Consider the following 26,602-nt stretch of genomic DNA (forward strand, 5'->3'; position numbering starts at 1 on the left):
TAAGCTGAGTTAGTGTGAGCTAGCTCACAGATTTTTAGCTTCCAGTTTGCACATTTTTGTTTTTGTTCAGGAAGGATCACCCCGGAGCACACTAATTTATGCAGTAGCTCACAACTTTAATGCCAGTAGCTCACAAAGTAGAATTTTTGCTCAAAAGGCTGCAGCTTAGAGGGAACATTGGTCCCAGGTCACAAAGAAGGTGATGGGAAAAACCTTTGCCTGAGACCCTGGAGAACCACTGCCTGTCAGTGCAGGCAACACTGACCTTGAAGGACCAATCACCAGCCTTGGAATAAGGACATTTCATATGTTCATAACTACTCAACTAACTTGTCTTTCTGTCTTGAATTGAGATTGCTCCATGATCAAGGAAGGAACAAGATCTCAGTGGAGAATCTATAGCAGATCCCCTTAGAGTTTAACAGAACAAATTTTGGTATCTGTTACCAGGAAATTTTAACAGGTTAAAGCAGCTCATCAGTGTCTGATTCATTGAACTACACTGGGAGGAAATCAGGCGCTGAGAGTGAGTGGAACCCATGTTCATCTACAAAAAAGCAATACTCTACAAAGTAGTCCTTTCAGTGTTTCATAGCCAAGAGGAATGCATTGTGTCACACAAACAAACACGTTCCTTCAAGTTTTGTTTTCATTAGCATTTTTCAGACAATATCTCTGTATCTGTATGCAATTAAGATTGCCTGTCCTGCTCTGTCTTGAATTCTCTGACTCTTTCTCCATCTTCTACCTTGGTGGGATTCCCTAAGGTATCAGCAATGTACACAGCCATCCAGGCATCACTTCATTTAGGCAAGAAAACTCACACTTCCCCCCTGGTGCTTGTCAATCATTGACTATGGCCCATTACACACATTTTACTGCAGATTTTCAGAGCACGAAGTCTTTAATCTTGACTTTGGATTCTGCCCCAGCCTTATGCACCATTCTTTTTCCTCCAATGTATTCAGGGGTTTTTTTGGTAGAAAAAGCCCAACAGGAACTTATTTGCACATTAGGCTACACCCCCTGTCACCATTGTTTCACACAGGGCTTTTTTGTAGACTCATTTGCATATTAAGCCACACCCCGATGCCAAGCTAGCTGGAACTGCATTCCTGTGTATTCCTGCACAGAAAAAGCCCTGAGTGTATTTATTCTGCAGCCACAATATAAAAAATCACACTTCTCTAAACTGAGCTAGAACATCACTTGTGATATGAAAAATACTTACTTCTCTACCTTCTCTATCCCATGCATTAATTTGTAAACTTCTATCATGCCACCCCTCAGTCATTGTTTCTCCAAGCGTTTTAACCTTTCTTCATAGGGAAAGTGTTCCAACCCTTTAATCATTCTAGTTGCTCTTCTGCAATTTCTCCAATGCTATAATACCTTTTTTGAGGTGTGGTGACCAGAATTGTACACAGTATTCCAAATGAGGCTGCACCATTGATTTATAGTTATACAGAGGCATTATGATCTTGGCTGATTTGTTTTCAGTTCCCTTCCTAATAATCCCCAGCATAGTGTTGGACTTTTTTATTGCAGTTGCACACTGTCTCGACATTTTTAGTGAGTTATCTACCATGACCCCAAGATTTCTCTCTTGGTCATTCTCCACCTGTCATACCCCATCAACTTGTATTTATAGTCAGGATTGTTGGCCCCAATGTATGTGCATTACTTTACACTTGTCCACATTGAACCTCATTTGCCATGTAGACGTCTACTTGCCCAACCTTGATAGATCCCTTTGGAGTGTCTCATAATCTTCCCTGGTTCTCACTGCCCTGAACACTTTAGTGTCATCCACAAATTTAGCCACTTCACTGCTTACTCCTAACTCCAAATCAATAATGAACAAGTTAAAAAGCATTGGACCTAGTACTGATCCCTGAGGTACCCCACTGCTTACCACCCTCCACTGTGAAAATTGCCCATTTATACTCACTCTCTCTTTCTTACTAATTAGCCAGTTTTTGACCCACAAGAGGACTTGTACTTTTACCCCATGACTATTGAGCTTACTAAGGAGCCTTTGATGAGGAAAAAGTTTTCTGGATGTCAACAGCCTCTAGTGGGTCACCCTTGACCACATTTTGGTCACCCCCTTAAAAAACTCCAGCAGGTTAGTGAGACAAGATCTTCCCTTAGAGAACCCATGCTGAGTTTTCCTCAATAGCTTTTGTTCATCAATATGCCCAATTCTCTCTTTAATAATGGTTTCCACCAACTTTCCTGGTATTGATGACAGACTGACTGGCCTGTAATTTTGTGGATCTTCTCTGAACCATTTTTAAAGATGGGGGTTACATTAGCTATCTTCCAGTCCTCAGGAATGGAGGCAAATTTTAATGAAAGATTACATATTTTTGTCAGGAGATCCACAAGTTCACATTTGAGTTCTTTCAGACCACTTGCATGTATGCCATCTGGGCTTCGTGATTTATCAGTTTTTAAATTGTCTATCAGTCATAGGACCTCCTCTCTCATGTGACCAATGTTGCCTCTAAGCTGTGGAGTCTTGTGAGCCGAAATTCTATTTAGTGAGCTACTGGCATTAAAGCTGTGAGTTACTGCATAAATTAGTTTGCTCTGGGGCAGTTTTTCCTGAGCTAAGACAAAAATGTGTGAGCCAGAGGCTAAAAATCTGTGAGCTAACCCACACTAACTCAGTTTAGAGGGAACACTGCATGTGACTTGTAAAAAAATTATAAATTTTAAAATAGGGGGAAATGGACCTTGTATACCAGTAAAGGGAGGGGGATGGTGGAAGATACAGACTGGGTGGAACAACCACAAAGTGGGCAGGGAGTGACCTTCGAGGAGTGGCAAAAGGCCAGGGGGAAACCCAAGATAATCTACACTTTTGAATCACCTTTCAGCTTTGGAAGCAAAGCAAGGGAAAAATTGGCACAAAAGCACTCTCAGAAAACCCAGAGAAACAGAGACCAGAAAGTGAACTGAGAACAAAAGGGAAGAAAATCAAAGCAGAATGACAAAGAAAACTCAACTGACATGCCATGTGAAAGCAGGGGAAAACACCCATGCATAATAGGCCTAATAAGAATGTCTCTGATTAAAGTATCTCAGCAAATTGTTGGTGGTGAGCTATCTTTTACTGACAATACTTTCTAATTCTGTGAAGAGACGAGATGGAAGGGATTGAAGATAAATACCTTCCACTATCCCAAGTGCTATGGAGCTTCAGGGTCAATTTCCTCCTGTGGGTGAAAATATTGGGAGACTTGGAAACAACCTACATGATTGAACTTGTTATTTGTTCAGTACAGGTTTCCAGGATCCAACTCAGGATCCCTGCAGCCACTCAGCAGCTGTGGGAAATGGCTTTTTTAAAAAATAAAGGAGAGGCCAAACGAGATTGGAATGTTGCTGTAGGGGAGGCCTCTTGTGTTCCCTGAGAACAGTTTATCCCACTTGGAAACGGTGAAGGGGAAATAGTCTCCCTTTGTGCTGCTCCACATGAACAGAACATACCAAATGGAACAGCAAAAATGGAGAGATAACTCCCTCCCCAGCTCTGTTTCTGCATAGGAAAGCAGCTTGGGGAGGAAACAGTAGTGCTTTTTGCTTCCATGGTAGCATTCTGAACCAGTGTGGGCTCTTCTTTATTTTTATAAATCTGCTCACTGCAGCTGCAGTTTAGCTTCCGGGAACCCAACTTCAGCCTACAAAACCCAGTCCCAACTCATTGAAAGCCAAAATGTATAGTGTGACCCTTGATGATTATGAAGAAACAGAAAGACAGGTGGTGATAATAACCTTGAAATAGCATTAGTGTCCCACCAAAGCAACCACATTCGGTTGAGGCTGTTACAAAAATAAAACTTTCCCTAGCCAAATCCAAACTGCAAACTGTTTCCTTCAGATTGCATCAAGGCAGATGGAGTGTGATAAAATTTCAGTGTTTTGAAACAGTCACCAAAGGCTATTAAGGCAACCATGTTCAGCAGTCATACTGAACAAAGACTATTTTGCATAAGCAAAGGACACCTATTCAACAATATAAATGTTGGACAGTTCATCATATTCTTTCTGCTCCTCTGTGTGAAGTACAAAAACTACAGAGTATTGTGTAGGGATAGCGTACATTGTCAGTCCAGCTGAAAAGAGGTTGAGAAACTAGAAGATACTTGGTATGACTTCCTTTTCGTTATGAGGGAAGGAATTCCAGAAAATAGGAAGTAGACATTTGTGTATAATAAAGGTTAAAACTTCTAAAATTAAACAATGCCCACTTCACAGAATACAGTTAGTATATTTTCTGAATTCAAACAAGGTTGAGAACTTCATTTAATTTGTTTGTATTTTTTATTGTGTTTGCATGTGTGCACACCTGGAAGTCATGGTGACTTTTGGTGACTGAGCTGTACCGGTGCCTGGAGAATATTCAGAGTGGCTTAATAAAGCCTACCCCTTTCCTCACAACTGCTGGTATTTCAAAGAGGTTTCCCATCCAAGTACTTGCCAGAGTTGAGCCTGCCTAACTTCCAAGATCTAATGAGATTGGGCTTGCCTGGACTATCCAGGTCAGGGCAGAACTTCATTTAATTTTGTTAGGGTAGTCAAGGTGAATACTACACACCCATGCAAAATTCCTTCTAGCATAAAAAGGTCCTACATTTTATGTTCTAATCATAATTACACAAAATGTGGCAAGGTGTATGAATGGTAAAAGTCCCAGATTAATTCTGTGAATGCCTCCAATTAGACCTCTCCACTTTTCAGCCACTCACTAGTAAATGCTGACAATTACACTTAGATGATGGTCAACATTCACTGAAGTATTTCTGAGATTTGGGGCATTTGTAGAATTTGTCTGTTCGCTTTCAGATGTGCACCTTGACAGTAAAGAAATTCTAATCTAGACATTTGCTATAATATAGACAAAGGATATGGAAGAAGAATAAGAATGTATCATTGAGTGGCAACTAACTCATAGCAACCTAACCTCATGACATTCCTGCCAAAACAGGAGCAGAGGTGGTTTGCCATTTCTTCCCTCTCAGCAACCTCAGTCCCCTTGGTGGTCTCCCAAGCATGGCCAACCCTGTTTAGTTACCAAGCTCAGGTTAACCTGGTTACTAGGGATATGGAACAGAAGTTCAATGAGCATTTTCCAGATGCAGCCACCTTTTGTGTTTTCATCAGCATCATGGCAGTTCCAACTATCACACTATCACAGTGAAATCAGTTCACATTGGTGTGTTTTCTTCAGTTTCCCCCCATCAGTTCTGTCTATTCAAATTCACATTTGAGGACTGCTTTTCCACTCTCCTCCCCCCCCCATATTTCTTGTGCATGCGCTGAAGAACTACAGCAGCCTCCTGGAAACTCCTCAGTATCCTTACTTCCAAGACATTGTATAGAGGAGCCATTTAACAAATGGAAGACAGAGACCAATTCTTCATTAGCAGTTGCTCCGCCGTTGGGCTTCTGCCTTCGCCAACTCAAGCGATCAATTTCCCACCAGTTGCCACATAGACGCATTTTGATCTGTGGCTACTGGATCTTGTTTTTTTTAGATCCAGAAGCTGTGAGGGAAATTGGAGGCAACCGTGGATCAAAATGCACCTGTGCAGCAACTGGTGAGGAATTAGAGAGTAATCTAGAGGGGCGGGGGGGGGGGGGCGGAAAGTCTTTTGGAAGCAGATGAGACTGTACGTGGGTGCAGGAAGGGTTTGCGCCAATGCACGACCTGCACCGCCAGAGTGGAGGGGAGGTACGTGGGCGGGGGGCTGTCCGAGCACCGCTCCGCCCGAGGGCAGCGGCACCTGAGGGCTGCGCCCGAGTGCGAGCGGAAGTGAGGTGCAGCGCAGCATTCGGGCGGAGGAGGGGTGGGGTTGGGGGTGCGGCCAGGCTTAGACGACTTCCTGAGCAGTTTGGCCCATGACACGCCCCCCCTGAGAGGCACAACTTTACACCTGCAAAAATGGTGACATGCCCCATAGGCACTCATTGAAACCAAAAACAAAGGTTGCCTCCGCCACTGCGGAAGCTCGGAAACACCTTAGGGAGCTGCGTGATTGCCTCACCAATCACCTCGCGCTTCGGGCTGACAAGCCCCCTCCCCATCACCCAATCGCGGTCTCCCCCCTCCTAGAAATACTTCTGCTCTGGCCTCGCACAACTCAGTTGTTAGGGAAAGGAGCGCGTGGCGGGAAGTTCTGCCAGCAAGCTCCCGGCCATACAGACTTAGAGTGAGGGACAGGCAGGCACTTTGGTGACGGGTTTTGCACCTTGCAGTTGCTTTGACAGTATCTTTGACTTGTGAGGGGGAGAGAGAGGTCTCTCCTCTGGGGCTAACTGCTCTTGTTTCCAGGTCTCCACAGGTTCCGGACTCCAGGAGGCTCTGCATGCGAGGACTGTCGCCCATGGCTGGGTAAGTTCCACTGTCCCCCCCAGCCTCCCCCTCCCCTCACTCTTGGCCGCTCAGTGTGCGAGCGTCTCTGGCACTTGAACCAGGCAGTGGGCTCTGGCAGGGGGCATTTGCTGACCCCGCTCCCCTGAGCTGCCACCTGCTCTTTTCCCTTGGTCTGCCTTCTGCCGCATTCCCAACCCCTGGCAGGGCATGGGGCATGTGTGTGTGGCAGCTGCCCCATTGTGGGGAGGTGGGTCAGAGACTGTCCCTTTAAGAGAGCACCTGGCTGAAACACAGCCCACTATTCCAGCTGCCGCCCCTGCAGGTGCTCTTGATCTCTATCTCCATTTTGCAAGTGGGACTCCACACAGAGGCTTCTGCGTGTGCCGCTCCACCGCCCCCCCCACTCCCTCAGCTGCTTCTGCCCGCCGCTTGGAGCGGAGCCCCGCCCATGACGAGACTGTCCAGCATGCACCAGGGAACCTGTTGCACTCTGTTCTGGAAAAATAAAGTCTGAGCTGTGCCCTCTGTTGTCTCTCCTGCTTGGCATATGCTGCACATTCCCGGGGCAACCCCCCCCCCATAAGTGGCCTCTCCGAGGGAGTGCCTGGGAGGGTGGGCAGACTTGGTTCTAGGGGTTGGGGAATGGGCTATGAGCCACCACGCTGCCCCCCGCGTGGTTGGACAGGGGAGGGGGGGTGCTGCCCCTCAGCCTGCCCGGGCTGATGGCCTACTCGACCACACAGGGCTCCTATGCACTTGGCACTTGGGGGGGGGGGTTTGCTGAAGTGGATGCATGCCCAGTGGCTTGCACTCTGAGTTCTGTGGCCCCCAGGGGAGGTGTTCCTTGCACATAGTGGGGGGCGGCAGCAGGGCAACACCGGGGGGGGGGGGACTCCGGGTGGTGGTGGTGTCTTTTGGACTTGGTCTGGTCACTCCCAGACCCACATTCCAGCCGCTGTCTAGGACAGGGAACTCCTGCACTTGGCACTTCCTGCTTCTCCGCGCATGCCCCTGGCCACCAGCCTGCCATTGACAGAGTTTCTGACAGTGGGAGGGAGTGGGGGGATGGGCTATCAGGCGCAGGCTTTCCAGCCCCTCGCCCAGTCACATGCAATGGGCTGGCCAATCCCGTGGTCTCACACGAGCCTGCACCTCTCCCATCCCCGCCTCAGCAGCGGGCCAATGGCATGCACCTGGGCAGAATCACCATGGCGATGGGTTCTCTCTTGCTCGTTGGGCCCCTCTCCCCTCTCCCAGAATGGCGTACCGACTCCCCTTTGGAAGACAACAAGCAGCACTGTAGATCTGCCCACACCCGAGCACCCGCCCGCCACGTATGTCTGGATTGGGCTGCCCATCACTTGAGCCAGCAAAAGCAGAAGCTTGGGGTGGAGCAAATGCCGGTGAGGAATTAGTCAAAGAGAGTAAAGGAGACAGGCGAGTGTATATGTCTGCAGATGAACTGCTGCAATTCTGGGAGGGGGGTGGTTTGATGGTGATACAGAGGGGAGTTGTGGACTTGAGGGAGATGGTGGGGGTTGATGTTCATTTGTGAGCACTTCTTTGCTGAACTGTTTCTGAAATGAAGTCCTGGCTAAGACTCTATGTTCATTTTGTTCTTATGCCTCCCTTTTCTATTAGTGTGTCTGGTATCTTCATGAAGCTAGACAAACCTTCCAACAGCTACTGCTCTGTCAAATTTTGCAGATCTTGCAAAAGACTTGCAAATCACATGAACTGCAGTGCTAAGCATCTAAACACAGACACCCCAATGGCCCAAGGTATTGCTCTTTAACAACTGATAGGTTCCTGGATAGTAGGGGAGCAATAAATAAATAAATAAAGGTGGCTTAACCAAGAGGACAATCTCAGCACTACCTATGTGCCACCACTCAAGTTCCCAGCCAGTAAAAGTGGCAGTGATGCACAGATACAAGGCATGAGTATTTCAAGTCTGTAGGAAAGCATCCAAGGATTAACACCACTTTGCTTTATCCTATAATTTGACTTTGCCGCTTCAAGCTTAAAAAGAACAGATATTGGAAGTCTAAGGATGTAAGCTTTGAGACACGCTATGCCCCTGCTATGCTGAAATCACTCACTCACATTTAGAACTTGTGCCATCGCTGAATGGCAGAAGCTTTTCTGAGGTTCAGACAGCTGTATGAATTAATACAACTGTTCATCACTGCCAGGACATGGAGAGTTTGCAGCCTGATCAGGTTGTCAATGGCCTGCTGCACTGTTCACAGATCCAGAATGAAGCACAGCCAACACACTAGTCCCTTGTCTTTAATATTTTGAAAAACTTGTATGGCAGCACAAAATAAGAAGCAATGTCCCTGGCCCCTGCAGCAACATCGATTAATCCCGTATGATTTTTACTGTATCGATAAAACTTCAAGATAATGATCAAAATGAAGTGACAACACCTAGATGATTACACATAAAACAAAACCTGATGCCAGACACTACGAGGTTTTACTCACATATATTCTCCCAATCCCCTCCTCCCAACCAAGGCGAACATGCGTCACAGGGTCCCTACTGGGAGAGTATATGTTGCCAATTCCTCTCATTTGCCTTCATGTCTAACAGCCTCTCCCATCAGTGACAGCCTTTGTCTATTTGCCATCAGCTAGGCCCAGGTTAGCCCAATCTCATCATAGAAGTAAGCAGGGTCTGCCCCAGATGGCATTTGGACAGGGGACTACCAAGGGATTTCAGGGTCATGACACAGAAAAAGGCAATGGCAAACCAGCTCTGAACATCTCTTGCCTTGAAAACCCTATGGGAACACCATAAATTGACTGCTACTTGATGGCATTTTATACATACAGATATATGCACATACATATGGTGAGAGAGAGAACTGAAAACTAGCATAATGAGACATTCCAGAAGATAGAAGGAAGGAATTAGGGGCATGAATATGTGCCTAGAACAGGCCACATTGTACTTTCCCTCGGCTTCTAGACCAACTCTATTTGAACACATAAAGCTGCCTTATATTAACTCAGACCATCAAGATCAGTATTTACCCCAACGGGCAGCAGCTCCCCAAGGTCTGAAGTGGAGATTGAAGCTGAGTTGTTCTGAACACAAGGTAGATTGTTCTACCAGGCACCAAGTAATGGCCCCATCTCTCTATTAGTTGCTTTAGATTTGTTTTATCAGGTTGCTCTTAGCCCTCGTATTAGTTCTGCCAAGAGTTTATCTGTGCTCAAACAGCCTCCAAAAGTGTGTTGAACAATGTCAAGTTACAAACTGGAGATATGCTGAAACAATGACATCACCAGCTCACCCTGTGGCGAAGTTGGGTTGACTTCACAAAATCAAGAATGAGCCAAAAATAACCAGCTGCAAGAAGCAGCTGTAAAGGATCATGCCCTAGGGATTTCCATCTTTATGACCATCTGGTTCCTTCATTTTATGCCTAAAACATATGCCACTTTCCCTTTCCCCTCTGGAAAGACAAACATAAAAAGAAACTGGCACCTACTTTTTTATAGGTTCTCTAACACTTTTGTTCAAAGAGCATTATGGATTTAACCAACCCTTAACCTTAACTGATTATATGTAGAAATGTTTATGCAGGCAGCAATAGTTTTGCAGTAACTGTGATTAAGGTTTGGAAATAAAACACTGTATGGTTTTGCAGATCTAACACTGTTCTGACCAAAACTTTCCATTACTAGGAAGGACGAACACAAGAGAACTAAAAGTTGACATACATGCAAACTTGTTTTCTTACCAAACAAGGGATATGAATTGCTCACTCCTTATTCAAGCAGAAGACTATTTCTGCAGTGTTCTCCTGCCCATTTTTCTAGAACCTTCAAAAGCAGAAGTGATCTATTACAGTCTTATCAAATATAGCCTTCATCATATCCCTGGCCTTCATCATATCCCTGCAATGCAAAAGCCTTCATCATATCCCTGGCATGTATGCAATCCGTTAGCCATATACTGAACTCTCTTCAGTGCCTGATAGACTCTTTGTTTTTATGTTTCCACACAGTCCACAACACAGAAGGAGGAGTCCTGAGCATGTGGTAGGACATAATGTATGGCAAAGAATTCTAACTGCTGCCCAGAAAAGTTGATAGTTTTGTTGCTTTATGTCATGTAACATGAACATCTTGGACAGACTATGATAAGTGCACAGACTTGGACTTACACTGAAATGTACGGTCATTCATATTTCTGATATTCTTTGCTGCATGTATCCAACCATCCAAGCCTCTTGTATAAACAGAGACCCGCCTGCCTGAGTGTGTCCCCTCTACATTTGTTCTCAAATATTAGCAGTATAGAGGACTGCCCTGGAACACAGAACTCAATGGGCAAAAAAATGAAAGGCTACAAGTTTTTGTTGTGCCTGTTACTGACCATGACTCCAAAAGATATTGGTAAGTTCTGCCCCAACTACCAGCAGATATTGAAATGATACGGATTTTTTTTCTCCCTGGAACAACTGGCCATGAAACCTTTTAATAACATACCAGAAAGGTCAACAAGAACGAATTTCACACTTCTTGAGCAAGCCAGTAGCTGTATAACTTCATAGCCTCCAGGAGCTGGAGATGCTGAGAAGGCAGAGAGCACCCTAAATCAACATGGGGGGCTTTGACACCGTTCCCTGAGCCTCAGGGAGTATCTGGACAGAGGCCAGGGAAGGTTTTTCCATTTATGAGATGGGTGCGTTTTGCATTTGTTTGATGGATTGATGGAGGAGGGGCTGCACATTCAGAAATGAAGGCTGAATGACACGGTATACAACTCTGTTTCTGCACATTCAGCATTTATGAGCTGCAGGCTTCTCTCCAAGGAAGGGCTTCCTGAGTAGAAGGAGCCAAGAAAGTTGCAAAAGCAGAAAGCTGAAAATGTGGCTACAGTAAAAATGAACTTCCTTTCAGTTAAGTAAGCAATTTATACTCATAGACAAATATTTGGAATAGGAATGAAGAGAACACCGCTCTGCAATCCAATATAAAATTAGACTGATTTCGCACTCACCTTACACTACTCTCATGTTCGTCTTCTCAGCACGGCTAACTTCTGATTTCCCACTATCTGCGCTGGGGCTGCAGCAAGCATCGGCGTTTTCACATAGCAAACGGAAACTGGTTTTTTAGCGGCTTCTGTTTGCTACACGAAAATGCTGATGCTTGCTTCAACCCTGGCTTAGATAGTGGGAAATCGGAAGTTAGTCACGCTGAGAAGACGGGATTGAACTCAAATCATGAGCAGAGCTTGGACTGCAGTACTCTGTGCCATGGGGCTACTCTCTGCAGTAAACATAGCAAAAGGTGGACGTTGTCTTGTTTGGCCAACTCCCTCCCCCCCCCAAAAAAAAAAATTAAGAAAAGCAAGGGCAAGAAGAACTATGGCCTTATCCTAGATATGATAATAGCACATGATGAGTGAAGTACATTTGAGACTTCTACATGTTAGTCCACTTTCCTATCAACTGATCATTCTCTTACATTTGCACATCCATTGATGAAGCTCAGCACCTGTAAACAGATCTTTCACACAAAAAACATACAAAACAAATTGCTCAAGCACTATATGGTCACATTTACTTAAAATATATTTCAGTCCCTGCTGTCGGTGTTAAACTTTGGTCCAAGATATCTCCATGAATAGTACAAGAGCAGGCTTCTGGGAAAGACTTGTTCACAGCATGAAGCCTGCCTTACAGGCAATCTCTCCATTGCCATGCAGACTGCAGAAACTGCTGCCATAAAGCCTGTGCTGTCCAGCTGTTCACCTGCAAACAAAACGCATCCTGAATCTAATCTCTAAAGATGAGCATAAAGAAATTCAGCAGAGGAATGCAAAAGGAAGACAGACATGAGAGGGAGATGGCAAAACAGGGGGGGGGGGGAATCCCAATCCAGTGGAGAAAAACAGTTTAAAAGACCACAGAGAGGACTACAAAAGGATTAAAAAGTCCTCGGTGGGTCAACTGCATCTCCTCCTAGAGCATCCTGTGAAACTGCATGTCTGAACTTCTAAAGAGGATAGAGGACAAGCTGGGGGTGGCAGAGAAGAGGGGGCACTGAACCCCTGTGGCTGGTAATCTCTGTTGCTTTATAGCTGATTTATAAGTGAGAAAGGCAGCCGTTTTTCTGCTGCCAGAGACAATAGGGGGTGAAATGCTATAGAAGTGAACAGTCATTTGTCATCCACAGTGAAGTTGCTCTTTCTGGGTTTTGTCCATTTTCATAAATCCCAAAAGAGAAGAGGAAAAGCACCAGCAAATTGAGTCTTTGACTCTGGCAACCTGGGTTCAAATACCTATTTAGCAGAAAAATTCAATGTGTGGTCATCAGTAAACTTACCTCACAGTGTTGTTGTGAGACTAAAGCACTGTGTTCCAAAGCCTGTGCTGTTTGGATGGAAGAGATTAGAAAAACACAGCAAGCAAGGAAATGTTTAAAAGTGTGCACTACTAAGAATCGGATGGATTTCTTTGGCTCCCAATTTCTATTTTTGCTTTGAGGCATAATCCAATCAAATCCATAGCAAAACATTCAATACTAACCAACCACTTCTGGAGATGGAACACTTCTTCAGGGTATTTCCTTGGGCTTGCTATGGGTTGCCACTTGTGCGGAAAAAACTAAAGAGGCAATGCCAAAGGAGATCTCCCCTCCGACATTACCCCTTCAAGGGTGGTATGCTTTTTAAATTTCAGAGTGATTGATAGCCCCTCTTATGAGAGAAGGGGGATGGGCAAAATTGGTGTCTAAGTGAGAGAAACCCCAGAAAGGTTTCGATATTTCATTTTACTAATGTTCCATTTCTATAGTTATTTTAATTGTACATTGGGTCTTGCAGGATATACAAAAGAGGCTCCTCCACTCTAGAAGAAACAGAAGTGAGAGCAAGATACACCAGGCAAGGAGAAAGGAGATTGTACAGGAGGCGCTCTTTCCCTTTCCAGTTCTTTTCCCAGCCAATGGAACCCTACTTGCCATGTCAATGTGCCATCAACTCAATGTGCTACTGCTGGAAGCCAGATTTGCCCTTGCAAAAACAGTTACCATTCAGGATTAAGCCTGGATAAAGTGGTGAACTTGGTTTGTACTGCCAAGACCTGGCTGGATGAGGTAGACTCATATAAATATGTATAGCTGTGTTTTTGCTGCAGCATCAACAAAGATTTGATGTCCAAGGAGACAGGTTCACTGTATTTCTTTTGGAATAGCATCTCCCTCTCCAAATGTCCTGCCCATCTGACCCCAAATTTTGAGTTGTTTATATCTTGTGGAAGGTAACTAGGGTAGCTTAAGGATCCTGTTGCTGTCTTACTGATCCCTCAAACAAACTCCCTACCTGAGCTTGGGAAGACAGATCTCTGATAGGGTATGGAAGAACTCCTGGTGAACAACAATATCAACACTGAAGTTGCCTTAACTGATGCAGCTCAAGATTCCGCTGCTGTCATAGTAACCAGGGCAATGTCCAGAAAAGTCACAATTCCAAACTCAGAATACAGAATTTAGATCATCCAATCAACAGATGGATGGAGAAAATGTTAGCAATGTCCATAGCATTTCGGCTATCAAAGACTCTAAATTTATGCAGAATCAGCGAGCAGTTTGGTTGCCCCTAGGGTCTGACAGTTTCTATAGGGTTCTGGAAGAATCTCTGGCTGACATGTTTGAAGACATTGTTTTGGTGACATGGTCAATCTCTGGAATAAAGAGATGGCATGGGCAGCAAACATGATCGCTCTTACACATCGGCCAACAACAGATGGCCAGCTCAGGGCAGCATCAAGCCAACCCAGAAGCAAGCCGGCCAGAAAAGGAGTGGCTGGGAGCCTCCAGACAGCACATGGCCTGCCCACGGGACAGGGGGATCATGCGCTTCTCAACCATGTGCCTCTTGGCCACTCCCTGGGTGCTCCCCTACCATCCAGACAGCCAGGGAAGTGTCTCAGAGGTGCCTCAGAATTTAGGCACCACTTACAAAGTTGCTTCCCTGGCTGTCTGGATGGCTGGGGAGCACCCAGGGAGTGGCTTCGATCTGAAGTGGCTTCGATCTGGTCCTGGATGGGCTGTGTGTGGGACGGGGATGGCAGGCAGATGTGCATATGTGTACATGCTTTTTTGATTCGCCTGACTCCTGTTCCTGGAATGGCTCAAACCACTTGTCTGTTATCGCCCATCTTTGACTTATTAGGTCAAGACTGGCTCTCTAGAACAGGGGTGGCCAAACTTTGGCTCAGGAGCCACATGTGGCTCTTTCACACATACTGTGTGACTCTTGGAACCTCCACTACCCTATTGGCTGGCAGCTTGGTGAATGCATTTAAAGTTGCTTTCTTTCCACCTCTCTCTCCAACCATCTATTTACTTTCTTCCCACCTTCCTTCTTTCCATATTGTGGCTCTCAAACATCTGATGTTCATATCTTGTGGCTCTCAAACATCTGATGTTTATTCTTTGTGGCTCTTAGGTGAGCAAGTTTGGCCACCTCTGCTCTAGAACTCATCAAGAAGCAGGGGTGAGGGAGCAGCTGGGACTATAATATCCATGGAAAAAAACCTGGACAAACTCTACAGCATATTCAAAGTCCTTATAGCAAAGAGATGTTAACTTCTGCTGCCATTCTCTGCCCAGCACTTTCAAGTGGAGGTTTTCCAAGTGACAGGCCCAGTGCTAGGGTTTCCTGTGCCCCAGGCCGAACCCTATTCCTCTGCTCCTCCCCCGTCCAGATTATATTTTTATTAATTAAGCACTTCTCAGTCATATTATGGTGGGCAACTGAGAGCTGTGGATGACCTTCCCTATTGATTCTTCTAGACCTTTCAGTAATTTTCAGTACTACAAAATTAGAGTCCAGTGGCATCTTTAAGATCAACAACGTTTTATTCAAGATATAAGTTTTCATGTGCATGTATACTTCCTCAGATACACTGAAATGGAAGTTAACTGGGCTTTAACTTTGTTCTACTGCTTCAGACCAACATGGCTGCCAACTGGGATCTTTCAGTTCTGTAGACCAAGTGCCCTATATAGTTTAATAAAGTTAGAGGAATACTGTGCTCTGTGTGCAACAAAATGCAGTGTCCTTGATGCAATCAAAACAGCAGCTGAGGAACAGGCAGGAGAGGGGGAAGGATACTTCTCCTACCATTCTGTTAGTCACAGTTCACTGGCCAGTCACCCTACAATTCTGGTCACCACACCTCAAAAATGATATTATAGCACTGGAAAAAGTCCAGAAAAGAGCAACCAGAATGATTAAAGGGTTGGAACATTTTCCCTATGAAGAAAGGTTAAAATGCTTGGGGCTCTTTAGCATGGAGAAACGTCGACTGAGGGGAAACATGATAGAGATTTACAAGATTATTCATGGGATAGAGAAAGAAGTACTTTTCTCTCTTCCTCACAGTACAAAAACTTGTGGACACTCAATGAAATTGCTGAGCAGTCGGGTTAGAACAGATAAAAGGAAGTACTTCTTCATCCAAAGAGTGATTAACACATTGAATTCACTGCCACAGGAGGTGCATAGACAGCTTCAAGAGGCGAATGGATAAACATAGAGCAGAGGTCGATCAGTGGCTATTAGCCACAAGGAATAGATGGAACTCTCTGTCTGGGGCAGTGATACTCTGTGTTCTTGATGCTTGGGGGGGCAACAGTGGGTGGGCTTCTAGTGTCCTTGCCCCTATGGTGGACCTGATGGTACCTGGTTTTTTGGCCACTATGTGACAGAGTGTTGGACTGGATGGGCCATTGGCCTGATCCAACATGACTTCTCTTATGTTCTTAAGTGTAATGCAGCACAGTAAATGTTGCTGGAGTAGGGGAGGAAAGGGAAAAGACTGAAAAGTCTCTCCCCTTTTCCTTTCATCTCTGGTCACAACAAATGAACAAAAGTCATTCACACATTCATTGTAACTTGTTTTCATCTGCAAGACTCTAATCAACATGAGGATGACATCCATCCCTATTTCTTTCTTCCTTTCTTTTTTTTACCTAATACAGGTGGAGAAGCAAAGGATCAGAATAGGTGGTGGCAGAGGAACTAGAGTTGGTATTGGGATGGGCAGGAGTTAAACTAAAAGGTGGAGCTGGTGGTGGTAGAAAGTGCTGTCAAGTCACAGGTGACTTATGGTGACCCATAGGGTTTTTGAGGCAAGAGACATTCAGAGGTGGTTTGCCAATGCCTGCCTCCACCTCAAAACCCTGATATTCCTGGGAAGTCTCCCATCCAAATACTGGCCAGAGTCAACCCTGCTTTTCAGATATGACAAGATCAGGCTAGCCTCAGCTATCCAGGTCAGTATATTATAAAAAAATTTAAAAGCTGAATGATAACTTCAGCTCCAGTATATGTGGAAGAAGTTTGACAAAAGAGACCAAAAATTCAATTTGCAGCACTATCAGGAATAAACACTTCCCCCTGCACAGCAGGTAGCAAAGAGTGGCTGTGAGTCATTACCTTGAGCACAGAATTCAGGTTCTCCCCCCTCCCCTCTCTAGACTCCCCATATTTTAAACTAGACTATGTCTCTGGAACAAGCTGTAGGGTAGGCAGTGTGGTGCCAGCTGCCAGTCTGTTTTCACCAGGAATGGCTGATACACACATCCCAGGATCCTAGAGGCCACCCACAATTAGGCAAAGCAAGAAGCAGAACTCACCAACCACAATGCAAGCTACAGTGAGAAGATGAATAATTATTATGTTCATTTACTAAAGGCCTCAGAATTGCACAAATCAAAGGGAACATCAGAAATTCAGTATAACATTGCAGAAACAACAAAAAAGACTTCTTAGTCATCACCCTTTCATAATCTGTGTGCTTGTTTCTCTATCAGGCTCACATCTGTCTAGACTGATTAACCCTAAAAAACTTATATAGATTCTATTGAAAGCCCCCTTTACCATAACTACATATTACACTCTGAGTATTAAACTGCACTTACTAAAGAAGTTAGCAGTTTCTCCTCTGTTAAGTTTTGCTACATTTTTATCATAGAGATAATATCACACTACAAGGACAGAGAGGCAAAGATCACTATGTTCATTAATTTAGGGTATTATGCATTGTCTCTCCAGAGTCTTGATTGAAGAGGTATACATCTAAAACAATGCCATAAAAACACCATAAATTTTCAGCATTTTAAAAATCAAACAAGTGAGAGGCATAGAAACAGAACAGAACAACTGCCAATGATCCTAAAAACATCCATAAAACAGATCTCAAACAGAAGCAGACTGTAAAACAGCTAAAAAACAAACAAAAACCTTACAGCCAGTGTAGTATAATTGTTAACAGCAGTGGACTGTAATATGGAAATCCACATTTGATTCCCCATTCTCCTCATGAAGCCTGCTGGATGACCTTCAGTCACAGCTCTCTCAGAACTCTCTCAGCCCCACCTGCCCCCAAAGGAGTCTGTTGTGGAGAGGGGAAGGGAAGGCAATGGTAAGCTGCTTTGCGACTCCTTAGAGTAAAGCATGGTATAAAATTTGACTCTTCTTAGTTAAAAGCCTGGGTAAATATAAATGTTTGGCCTGATACCTAGGAGACAGTATGGCAGGCACCTAGTAAGTGTCAAGAGGGAGGGTTTAGAGTTGCCTGGCATGAGTCTAGGAGAGCTGGGACACAATCAATGATGGCATGACATCACTTCCACACAAAACCTGGAACTGCTTTTGCCAATAAAGGTACTGACTGACTAAACCAGGAACTGACATCACACCCCTCCAGAAATCAGTGGAATTTCTATGGTAAAGCCATAAAATTACAGTTACTAGTGATTCCTAGAGAGACATGATGACATCATAGTGTCAATAGCATTTTTGTTTGTTTTTCTGCTTTACATGGAGGGGTACAATGAGAGCTGGGGCTGGAGATTTCCCCACTCCCCCTGGGGGCATTTCAGAGACAAGATGCTACCATGGAAAATATCTTGTCTCTGGTTGACATCCACCTAACCTATGAAGGTGAAACACACAGACCAGGGCTTGGGAGGCAACTGGCAGGCTACCTAAGAGTAACAGGGCTGGCTGCTGTGTCAATCACAAAAGTACCAAAACCAGGCTATCCACAGACAAGTCTGAAATCTCTACCAAGGGAATCCTATATGAGCCAACAGGGAGTGGGGGGTGGGTGGAATCTCACAAATGGCTAGATAAGGGCTGCATCTGCTCTTGTAGCTACCAATCCAAGACTGGAGGTCAGACCCAGAGAGTCTTCCTTCAGCAACCAGAATTAGCAGGGACCCAGAGAAAGGCTTTTTTGGATGTTACCCCCAAACTCTGGAACTCCTTCCCTCATAAGTCTAGAAAGGTAGTTTTCCTGAAGGCCTTCCAGATGGGTTTGATGACCTGTTGTTTCCAGGAGTTCTTTGAGTTAGATTGTTAACAAATGGTTTAATGTAGGAGAGGAGAGGTGCTGCTGAGAAACTGATTTTTATTCTATTATATCGGTTTTGACTGTATTGTAACAGAACTTCATTGTATTTTCCTGTTTTTATTAACGTTTATTGTATTTTATTGTGCTGTAAACTGCCTCGGTAACTTTTTTCAGTTGAAAGGCAATCTATAAACAAAACTAAACAGGAGGCCGATAACTTTGAGAGTAGTCAAGTGGCAATTAATAATAATAATAAGGGAAAAGGAGAGAGGGGAAATTATCTGTGAGTGCTTATAGAATCCTGGAGAGGGAAATTTTTGGAGTACTGGGATTTCCAAATTGTTCCTCCTCCTCCTATTTCCTTGCAGTCTCCCCATCTGCTCTTCTCATTAATAAAATACTGCCACTGATTTCTCCTACTGGATTCCAAAGTATCACTGCAGTCATAAATGGGGGTGGGGGGGGGGATCAGAGCCACTGACGCCTTTCCTTGGCTTCCGTTCATTGATACTCTCTTCTGCACATTCTAAGTGCATACAAATGCTATTGCCCAGTATAAACCGCATATACAGAACCTACATGCATATACTTTGCACACTTGTAGACTCCATGCAAAAGCTGTACAACATATTGAGGTTTGAATCAGGTGGGCAGCCATGCTGGTCTTAGGCCAGGGGCTCTCCACTCCCAAAGAAGCCAGCCGTACATCAATGTGGTCAGCACGATGATGTTACATGGAAGTAACATCATTGTGCTAGGGATGTCGCATGCCAACACTCTAGCATTTTAGCAAAAACTCTATGGTAACTGCAGAGTTTTGACTAAAATGGTAAAGCATCAATATGTGACAGCCCAGCATTATAATATCACTTCTGTATGACATCATCAAGCTGATTACATAGCATGCAGTGACATCGCCCCCACTCCCCACAATCCTAGATGGCTCCCTCCCAACCCTTTGCTGCCAGAACAATTGGACCTAGCAACCCTAGTTGGCCTGAAGCAGCAGAACAAACCCTCCACATCAAAGTTTGGGTCTTGCGGCACCTTTAAGACCAACAAAGTTTTATTCAAGGTATAAGCTTTTGTGTGCATGCACATGTTTTCAGATTCAAAAACATGTGCTTTCACATGAACGCTTATACCCTGAATAAAACTTTGTTGGTCTTAAAGGTGCCACAGGACCCAAACTTTGATATGGAGGGTTATTTATTTATTTATTTCACAATAGTTATGTCCTTCCTTTCTGCTTGATTAGGGCCACCATGGTGGCTGATGTGGTTGACAACAGGATTCTTTCTGCCTCTTCCACATGTTGATTATGAGCAGAACAGACAGTGCTGCAGCTTGTAAGTATAGACAACAAGTAGCGATCCCAACATAATTGATGACGAAGTCATGAATCATATATAACTCCCAAGGAACGCTTTTCTTATGGCCACAGTCAGTGTGCAAACAATGTGGGAGTGACCCACAGCAGTGCTCCAAAAATTCACTCCTAAAGAACAGTTTATACATGTGATCAAAGAGATGACATTTCATTTTTCTTTTTCAGTGAAGCATAAGCCACAGATGGTATTCCTACAACATTTTGCAGACTAGTTTTAGTGGCATCTATCCAGTCAACTGCAGCTTTAAAGAAGGAGGACCTTCCCACTTCTTCACCTGCAGGAACTCAAGGAGCCACCCCACCAGGGCTGGCCCTAGACTGTCTGGAACCCTAGGCAAGGCTAACTTCTGTGCCTCCCCCTCCCCTGCACTGAGCCACATGGGGGGCACCCAGTTCATCACCCCAGAAGGCTGGCACCCTAGACAATCACCTAGTTTGCCTAGTGGCAGGGCTGGTCCTGCACCCAACCCCCACCAATTTTAATCCTGAGAGTTCAGCAGGCCTTTGGGAACAGTAGAGGTAAAGTAGGAGTCTCTAGTGGGAGGGGAAAATTGGTGGAAATCACTGTCTGCTGACACCATCTGAAATATCTGTAGGGCCCAAGCAATTTAAGCATGGTTTAGGTCAGACAGTAAAATGTTTAATTACTTATACATTCTAAAGAATAAAAACTGAGCTCCTCCTACCAGGATTAATTTTATTCTGTGTGTGACATTTAAGGGAACAATCCCTTAAATCAGCAGCACTTTTGACATGTGCAGAGCGCAGCATCCCAAGAATGCAAAGAAAAAGAGCAAGCACTTTTCTTGAACCTGTTAAAAGTTTGGGATCAGCTGGGAGGGCAATCTGGATTTCAATGCTAATTGCATACATTCTGATTTATCATAGAAGATTCAACTCCTGGCATTTTGCATTTGCTCCAAAATGCTGGCATAGCTGGAAGTGTGTGTGAGGGAAGAGGGGGGAAGACGCTGTAACAATCTCATTGTTTAGTGTCTGACAGCCTGACTAGCTAAACATCTGTTTGAAATATTAATAACTGTCAGATGGGAACAGCTCAGGGGCTCTATACGGTTTCACACCATCTGTTTGTAGAATAAACACACTTACATACACATGCACTTTAAAACATTTTGTCTGAGTTCTATATTCCTGGTCTGCTGCTGCTTACATATGCAGGATGGTGGGAGGTAGGTCTTCATGGGCTGACAGGAGCAAGTCCCTGGAGAAGACACTAACCTGGAGGGCTATTTGAATGTCTGGAGGCAGACTTGGTGGCCACTTGTAGGCTGCATGTTTCCTGATAAGTCTGTTTAAATATTTGAACCAAGCAGGATATATGTGATAGGTAGATGCAGGCTATCACAGCTCTGTAACACACATTCAATGTATGTTCCTGTATATTTACACACACAATCATTATTGTGTTTACTGGAAGATGGGTTCTGAAAAACCTACAAACTCATCAGCCACATAAAGTGCAACCTGAAATTATGAAAAAGCAGCAAGTATTAATTTAACCATAGTGCCATAAACACACCCATTGGCTGCTTGAGTTTTATGACAATATTTTGCTTTCTAAAGAAAAGGAGGTTTTTACAATCCACTTTTCTCTACCCTAAGGAGTCTCAAAGCAGCCTACAACTAACTTCCCTTCCTCTCTGCACAACAAGCTCTTAGTTAGGTAGGTGAGGCAGAGAGAGGTCTGAGAAAACTGTGACTACCCCAATATTATGGGTCAGTCAGGAGAGAAGGACTCCTCAGGAGAAGAGGAGTCCTGCTCTGGATCTGCAGAAGCTAACAAGCAAGAAGATGAATTGCAGACTTGTCAGAGTTCACAGCCAACATGCAGAGTCACCAACACCTTCCACCTCTGTTCCAACAGATTAAACTTAGGTGGTTGTTACCAGGCCTCCAGTTTCACCCACACCCTTTGAATAACAGAGATGAAGGCTTAGAATGAGCCTTTCATTCAGGAAAGAAGACAAAGTGCATGTCTCCTGGCCCAACGCCAGCTGCTTGCTGATGATGAGTAGCTGCAGGGGTACTCCCAAGCAGTTGGCTGCCAGAAAGGCCTTTCAGCAGATGCCTATAAAAGCCGGTCAAGGGAGACTGTCCCATATGGAAGCAATGAGTCATTACATGGTTAATGGTACAGTCACTGCTTTGGTGAATGGTACAGTAACTTTCTGCTTTGCTTCAAGACTGGCTTTGGACTTGTATCTTAGACCTGCTTGCTCTTGTGTATGACTTGGGACTGAATGACTCTGCCCTGCCTGACTATGGACTAAATACCCCCCCGCCTTGCCTCACTTTGGATGAACAACCCTGCCTTGTCTCACTTCTGGAATCCTGAATTTGAACCAATCTTGGCTGTACCTAGCTCTTGACACCCAAGGACAACCAGCAGGCTTCATGTGGAGGAGGAGTGGAGAATCAAATCCAGCTCTTTGCTCTAAACCCCTACACCACACTGGCTCTACAGCCAACTAAACATATGGGAAAGGGCATATTCTTTTTACAAAAGTTCTTTGGGTACACAAGAACATAAATACAGCCTGTTGTGTCAGATCAGTGGTCCATCTAGTCCAACATACTGTTTCACAAAGTGGAAGCTGCATATAGTTGCCCTCTTCTAAGTTCACCCTTCTTATGTAAATCTGTCTCCCTCCTGTAGAAATACAGACCTTTATTGACTTTTGCTTCTCCTTTTCGGTATCAGTTTCACCAGTTTGTGCTAAAGCCAACAGATGTCACAGTCCCATGATGTATTGCAGAGACACAGGGAAGAGAATCTACCCACCAAACTTAACTCGTGTGTAATATTACAATGGATGATTCCTGCTCAGGTAAGAATGCTTGCACCCATTTGGCCACTACAGATTAAAATAAAGGGTTCAAAGGTTAGAAATTCAGCACACAGCAGCTGAACAATCACATGAAGCTTTCCATATGATTCACTTTCCTGGCTCCAGCCTTGTCCATGTCCAGCAAGACTCCCCCACTCTCCAACTTTTCCCTTTCTCCAGGTAGTTGTTCTTGATCCTTCTTCACCTGCCAGCCATTACTGTGCTTAAAATGACATCTCATCTCATGCAGTGATTCACATCTATCCACTGATAGATCTCAAGCTCATTCACTACTGCTATAGTCAACATGTAACTACTGTTATGTCTCATTGTTGCTGTCATGACTTTGACAGCTGAGAATTTGGCTATCAACACATGCTGGACTAACCATCAATAAGCTCAGACAAAAGGCATTCCAGATGTTTCAGGAAAATAAAGAAGAAAAAATACACATGAGTGACCTGCATGCCCCCTCTCCACATATGGCCAGATCTTATCCAAAATGGGATCTTATATTCAACTAGTAACAATATATTCTGAGCACAGAGTAATTAGAATCCCAACTAATTGGCTTACAGTTGTTCTTAAAATCTTTCTTAAAATTATGTAAATCCAGAATTGGGAGGAAAAACCCATATGTGCATTAACTCACTGAGGATGCCTCAAGCTCACCAGCAGGTCTTTATTTATTTTTTGACTGAAGCCTACAGATTTTTCTAGAATTCCTTTCTCGACTTTCTCGACTGCCTGAACATTGTACCATATATTCTGGGGAAGAAATGTACATTATAAGGTATGCTGCTCATTTTTTACAGTGGGTGAAGACCTGTGGGACTTCCACTTACCAGAACCTTCAGAACTGTGGTTCCCACAGTGACATTTTCAAACAGGCTGATATTGTACAGAACTTGGCTGAAAATGGGACGGTTGTCATTCTCATTGATGAGGTTAATCTTCACTCGTGCAAAGCCAACATGGTCTGGCACACTCTCATTTGCAAACAGCTGAGTGGAGACAAGAGGAAAATGATGAGCATGAAACTTCATTTGTGCACCATTTTTTTAACAAGAATAAAAGCTATAAATGCCCCTTGATTTCCTTTGATGGTCTGTTGCAACAGTAATAAACTTTTGGCTGGCAGGCCATGTACTCAGCCCTGAACCAATACACAACAGAAAATAGAATGATGGTGAAGATTCCCTCAGCCAAAAGCTGTTATCGTTTACTAAACCACTATGCTCTTTTCTAGATTGCAGTTCCTAGATTTTAAGGAATATTCCCTTTAATCTGGGCAACCAATAAATTATATACCAGTCTTCCAACTACAAGAGTAATATGAATTATACTCATGGTATCTCATCTGAAAATCCAACCAGTGGAAACCAGAAGACATCCAGAAAATTACCTTCCTTGCTGAAAAATATATGCATACCGGGTCAAAAAAATTATACGCTGCCTTCATCGATTTGAAGGGTGCTTTTGATTCAATAGATAGAGCCCAACTATGGATCAAGCTAGGTCACCTGGGAATGGACCCTCGTCTGCTGTTTCTCTTGAGGAAACTTCATTCTAATACCTTTTGCCAAGTGAAATTTTCTTCTAGCGGTGACTTGACTAGTAAAATCCCAGTGTTAAAGGGGGTTAAACAAGGTTGCGTGCTGGCCCCGCATCTTTTTAATCTATTTTTAACTGACCTGGCACAATTTTTGAACCCTGTCAACGGTCATCTGCCTAAACTTGCAGGCCAAGCGGTCCCCTTATTACTTTATGCCGATGACACTACCATCCTCTCTTGTACAAGAGTGGGCCTGCAAAGGTATTTGAATGCCTTTTATGACTACTATAATTGTAATTCACTTACTATCAATTACACCAAATCTAAAGTAGTTGTCTTTTCAAACTGCTGGCGCCCACAGAGATGGTTTATTGGCAATTCAACAATCGAGCAAACAAAAAAATTTAAATACTTGGGGATCACTTTTAACCAAAAGTTAAGCTGGGTTTCACATCGTAACAACACCGTCAACTTGGCTAAATGTTCAGCTGCTCAAATTAAACAGTTTTTCTTTGCAAGGGGCAACCAATTAGTTCCAGCAGCTATTAAAGTGTTCAAAGCCAAAATGCTTGCCCAAATCCTCTATGGTATCCCTATTTGGATCTCAGCTTTTACCAGGAAAGTGGAGGGCATTCAAGCCTCATTCTTTAGACAAATTCTTGGTTTGCCAAAATGTGTGTCCTACTTTGCTCTCTACTCTGAAGTGGGTCAGTCTTTGGTGGAGACAAAAGCCTGGATTGCAGTGTTTAAATTCTGGCTCAAAATTCATTTTAGAACAGATCCCAACAGGCTTCTTGATTGTATGAAAAGAGACCCATATATTTCATCCTGGACAGCAGTGCTTCTGTCTAAACTCAATCAATTGGGGTTAGAGGTAGATGATTTTTCTACCGCTGATGAGTCATATATCTTCAGATGTATTAAACTGAGACTATGGGAATCGGAGGAAACGAAATTACGGCCAACTGACCCTTATATTTGCTCTCCAGCTTCCTTAGGTCTTTATGCTTTTTGTGGCAATATGCCCAATTATCTATCAGACCTAACCACTCCAAGTCATCTCAGGGCATTTATGTTGGCTAGACTAAACGCGTTTCCCTCCAAAGTTTTACAAGGGAGATATCAGCGAGTCCCTTTAGCCGACAGACTTTGCTCCTGTGGAGCAAATACCCCTGACTCAATCCAGCATATATTGCTTGATTGTTCTTTATACCATAACCTCCGTAAAGATTTATTTGGCAAGCTTTCTTTTTCTCCAGATTTGTCTATTCTGCCACCCTGTTATTATTTATTGAGTGATACTGAGGGGGTGGTTAGTGAGGCTGTGGCAAAATTTCTGGCTGACATCCTTAAATTTAATTCTGACCATGTTTGAATGCATCTGTAAGCTCGGTTTTATTTTGATTTTATATCCAATGTTTAAATTTTTATATTCTGTGTATTTTTATCTGAATCTTTTATGCCATTAAAGGTTTGGTATGGTTTTTTATATACCAGTCTTCCAACTACAAGAGTAATATGAATTATACTCATGGTATCTCATCTGAAAATCCAACCAGTGGAAACCAGAAGACATCCAGAAAATTACCATGACAATTTTCTCAGGAATTTTGACACACACAAGGTGGTGAGAACCAGAGAGGATTGTGAGGAACTCCAAAGGGATCTGTTGAGGCTGGGTGAGTGGGCGTCAACGTGGCAGATGCGGTTCAATGTGGCCAAGTGCAAAGTAATGCACATTGGGGCCAAGAATCCCAGCTACAAATACAAGTTGATGGGGTGTGAACTGGCAGAGACTGACCAAGAGAGAGATCTTGGGGTCGTGGTAGATAACTCACTGAAAATGTCAAGACAGTGTGCGTCTGCAATAAAAAAGGCCAATGCCATGCTGGGAATTATTAGGAAGGGAATTGAAAACAAATCAGCCAGTATCATAATGCCCCTGTATAAATCGATGGTGCGGTCTCATTTGGAGTACTGTGTGCAGTTCTGGTCGCCGCACCTCAAAAAGGATATTATAGCATTGGAGAAA

At 44.0% G+C, this 26,602-nt stretch overlaps 1 protein-coding gene across 1 annotated transcript in view; it reads right to left on the bottom strand.

Moving 5' to 3' along the window:
* CDH23 (cadherin related 23) overlaps positions 1-26,602 on the bottom strand; it is a 655,943-nt gene that overhangs the window by 256,216 nt on the left and 373,125 nt on the right. Inside the window, exon 12 of the mRNA XM_060241177.1 lies at positions 23,861-24,019. Coding sequence (XP_060097160.1) covers positions 23,861-24,019 — 159 coding nt within the window. The remainder of the gene's footprint in view (positions 1-23,860; positions 24,020-26,602) is intronic.

Source organism: Heteronotia binoei, chromosome 6 (assembly GCF_032191835.1).
Source record: "Heteronotia binoei isolate CCM8104 ecotype False Entrance Well chromosome 6, APGP_CSIRO_Hbin_v1, whole genome shotgun sequence".
Classification (NCBI taxonomy): domain Eukaryota; kingdom Metazoa; phylum Chordata; class Lepidosauria; order Squamata; family Gekkonidae; genus Heteronotia; species Heteronotia binoei.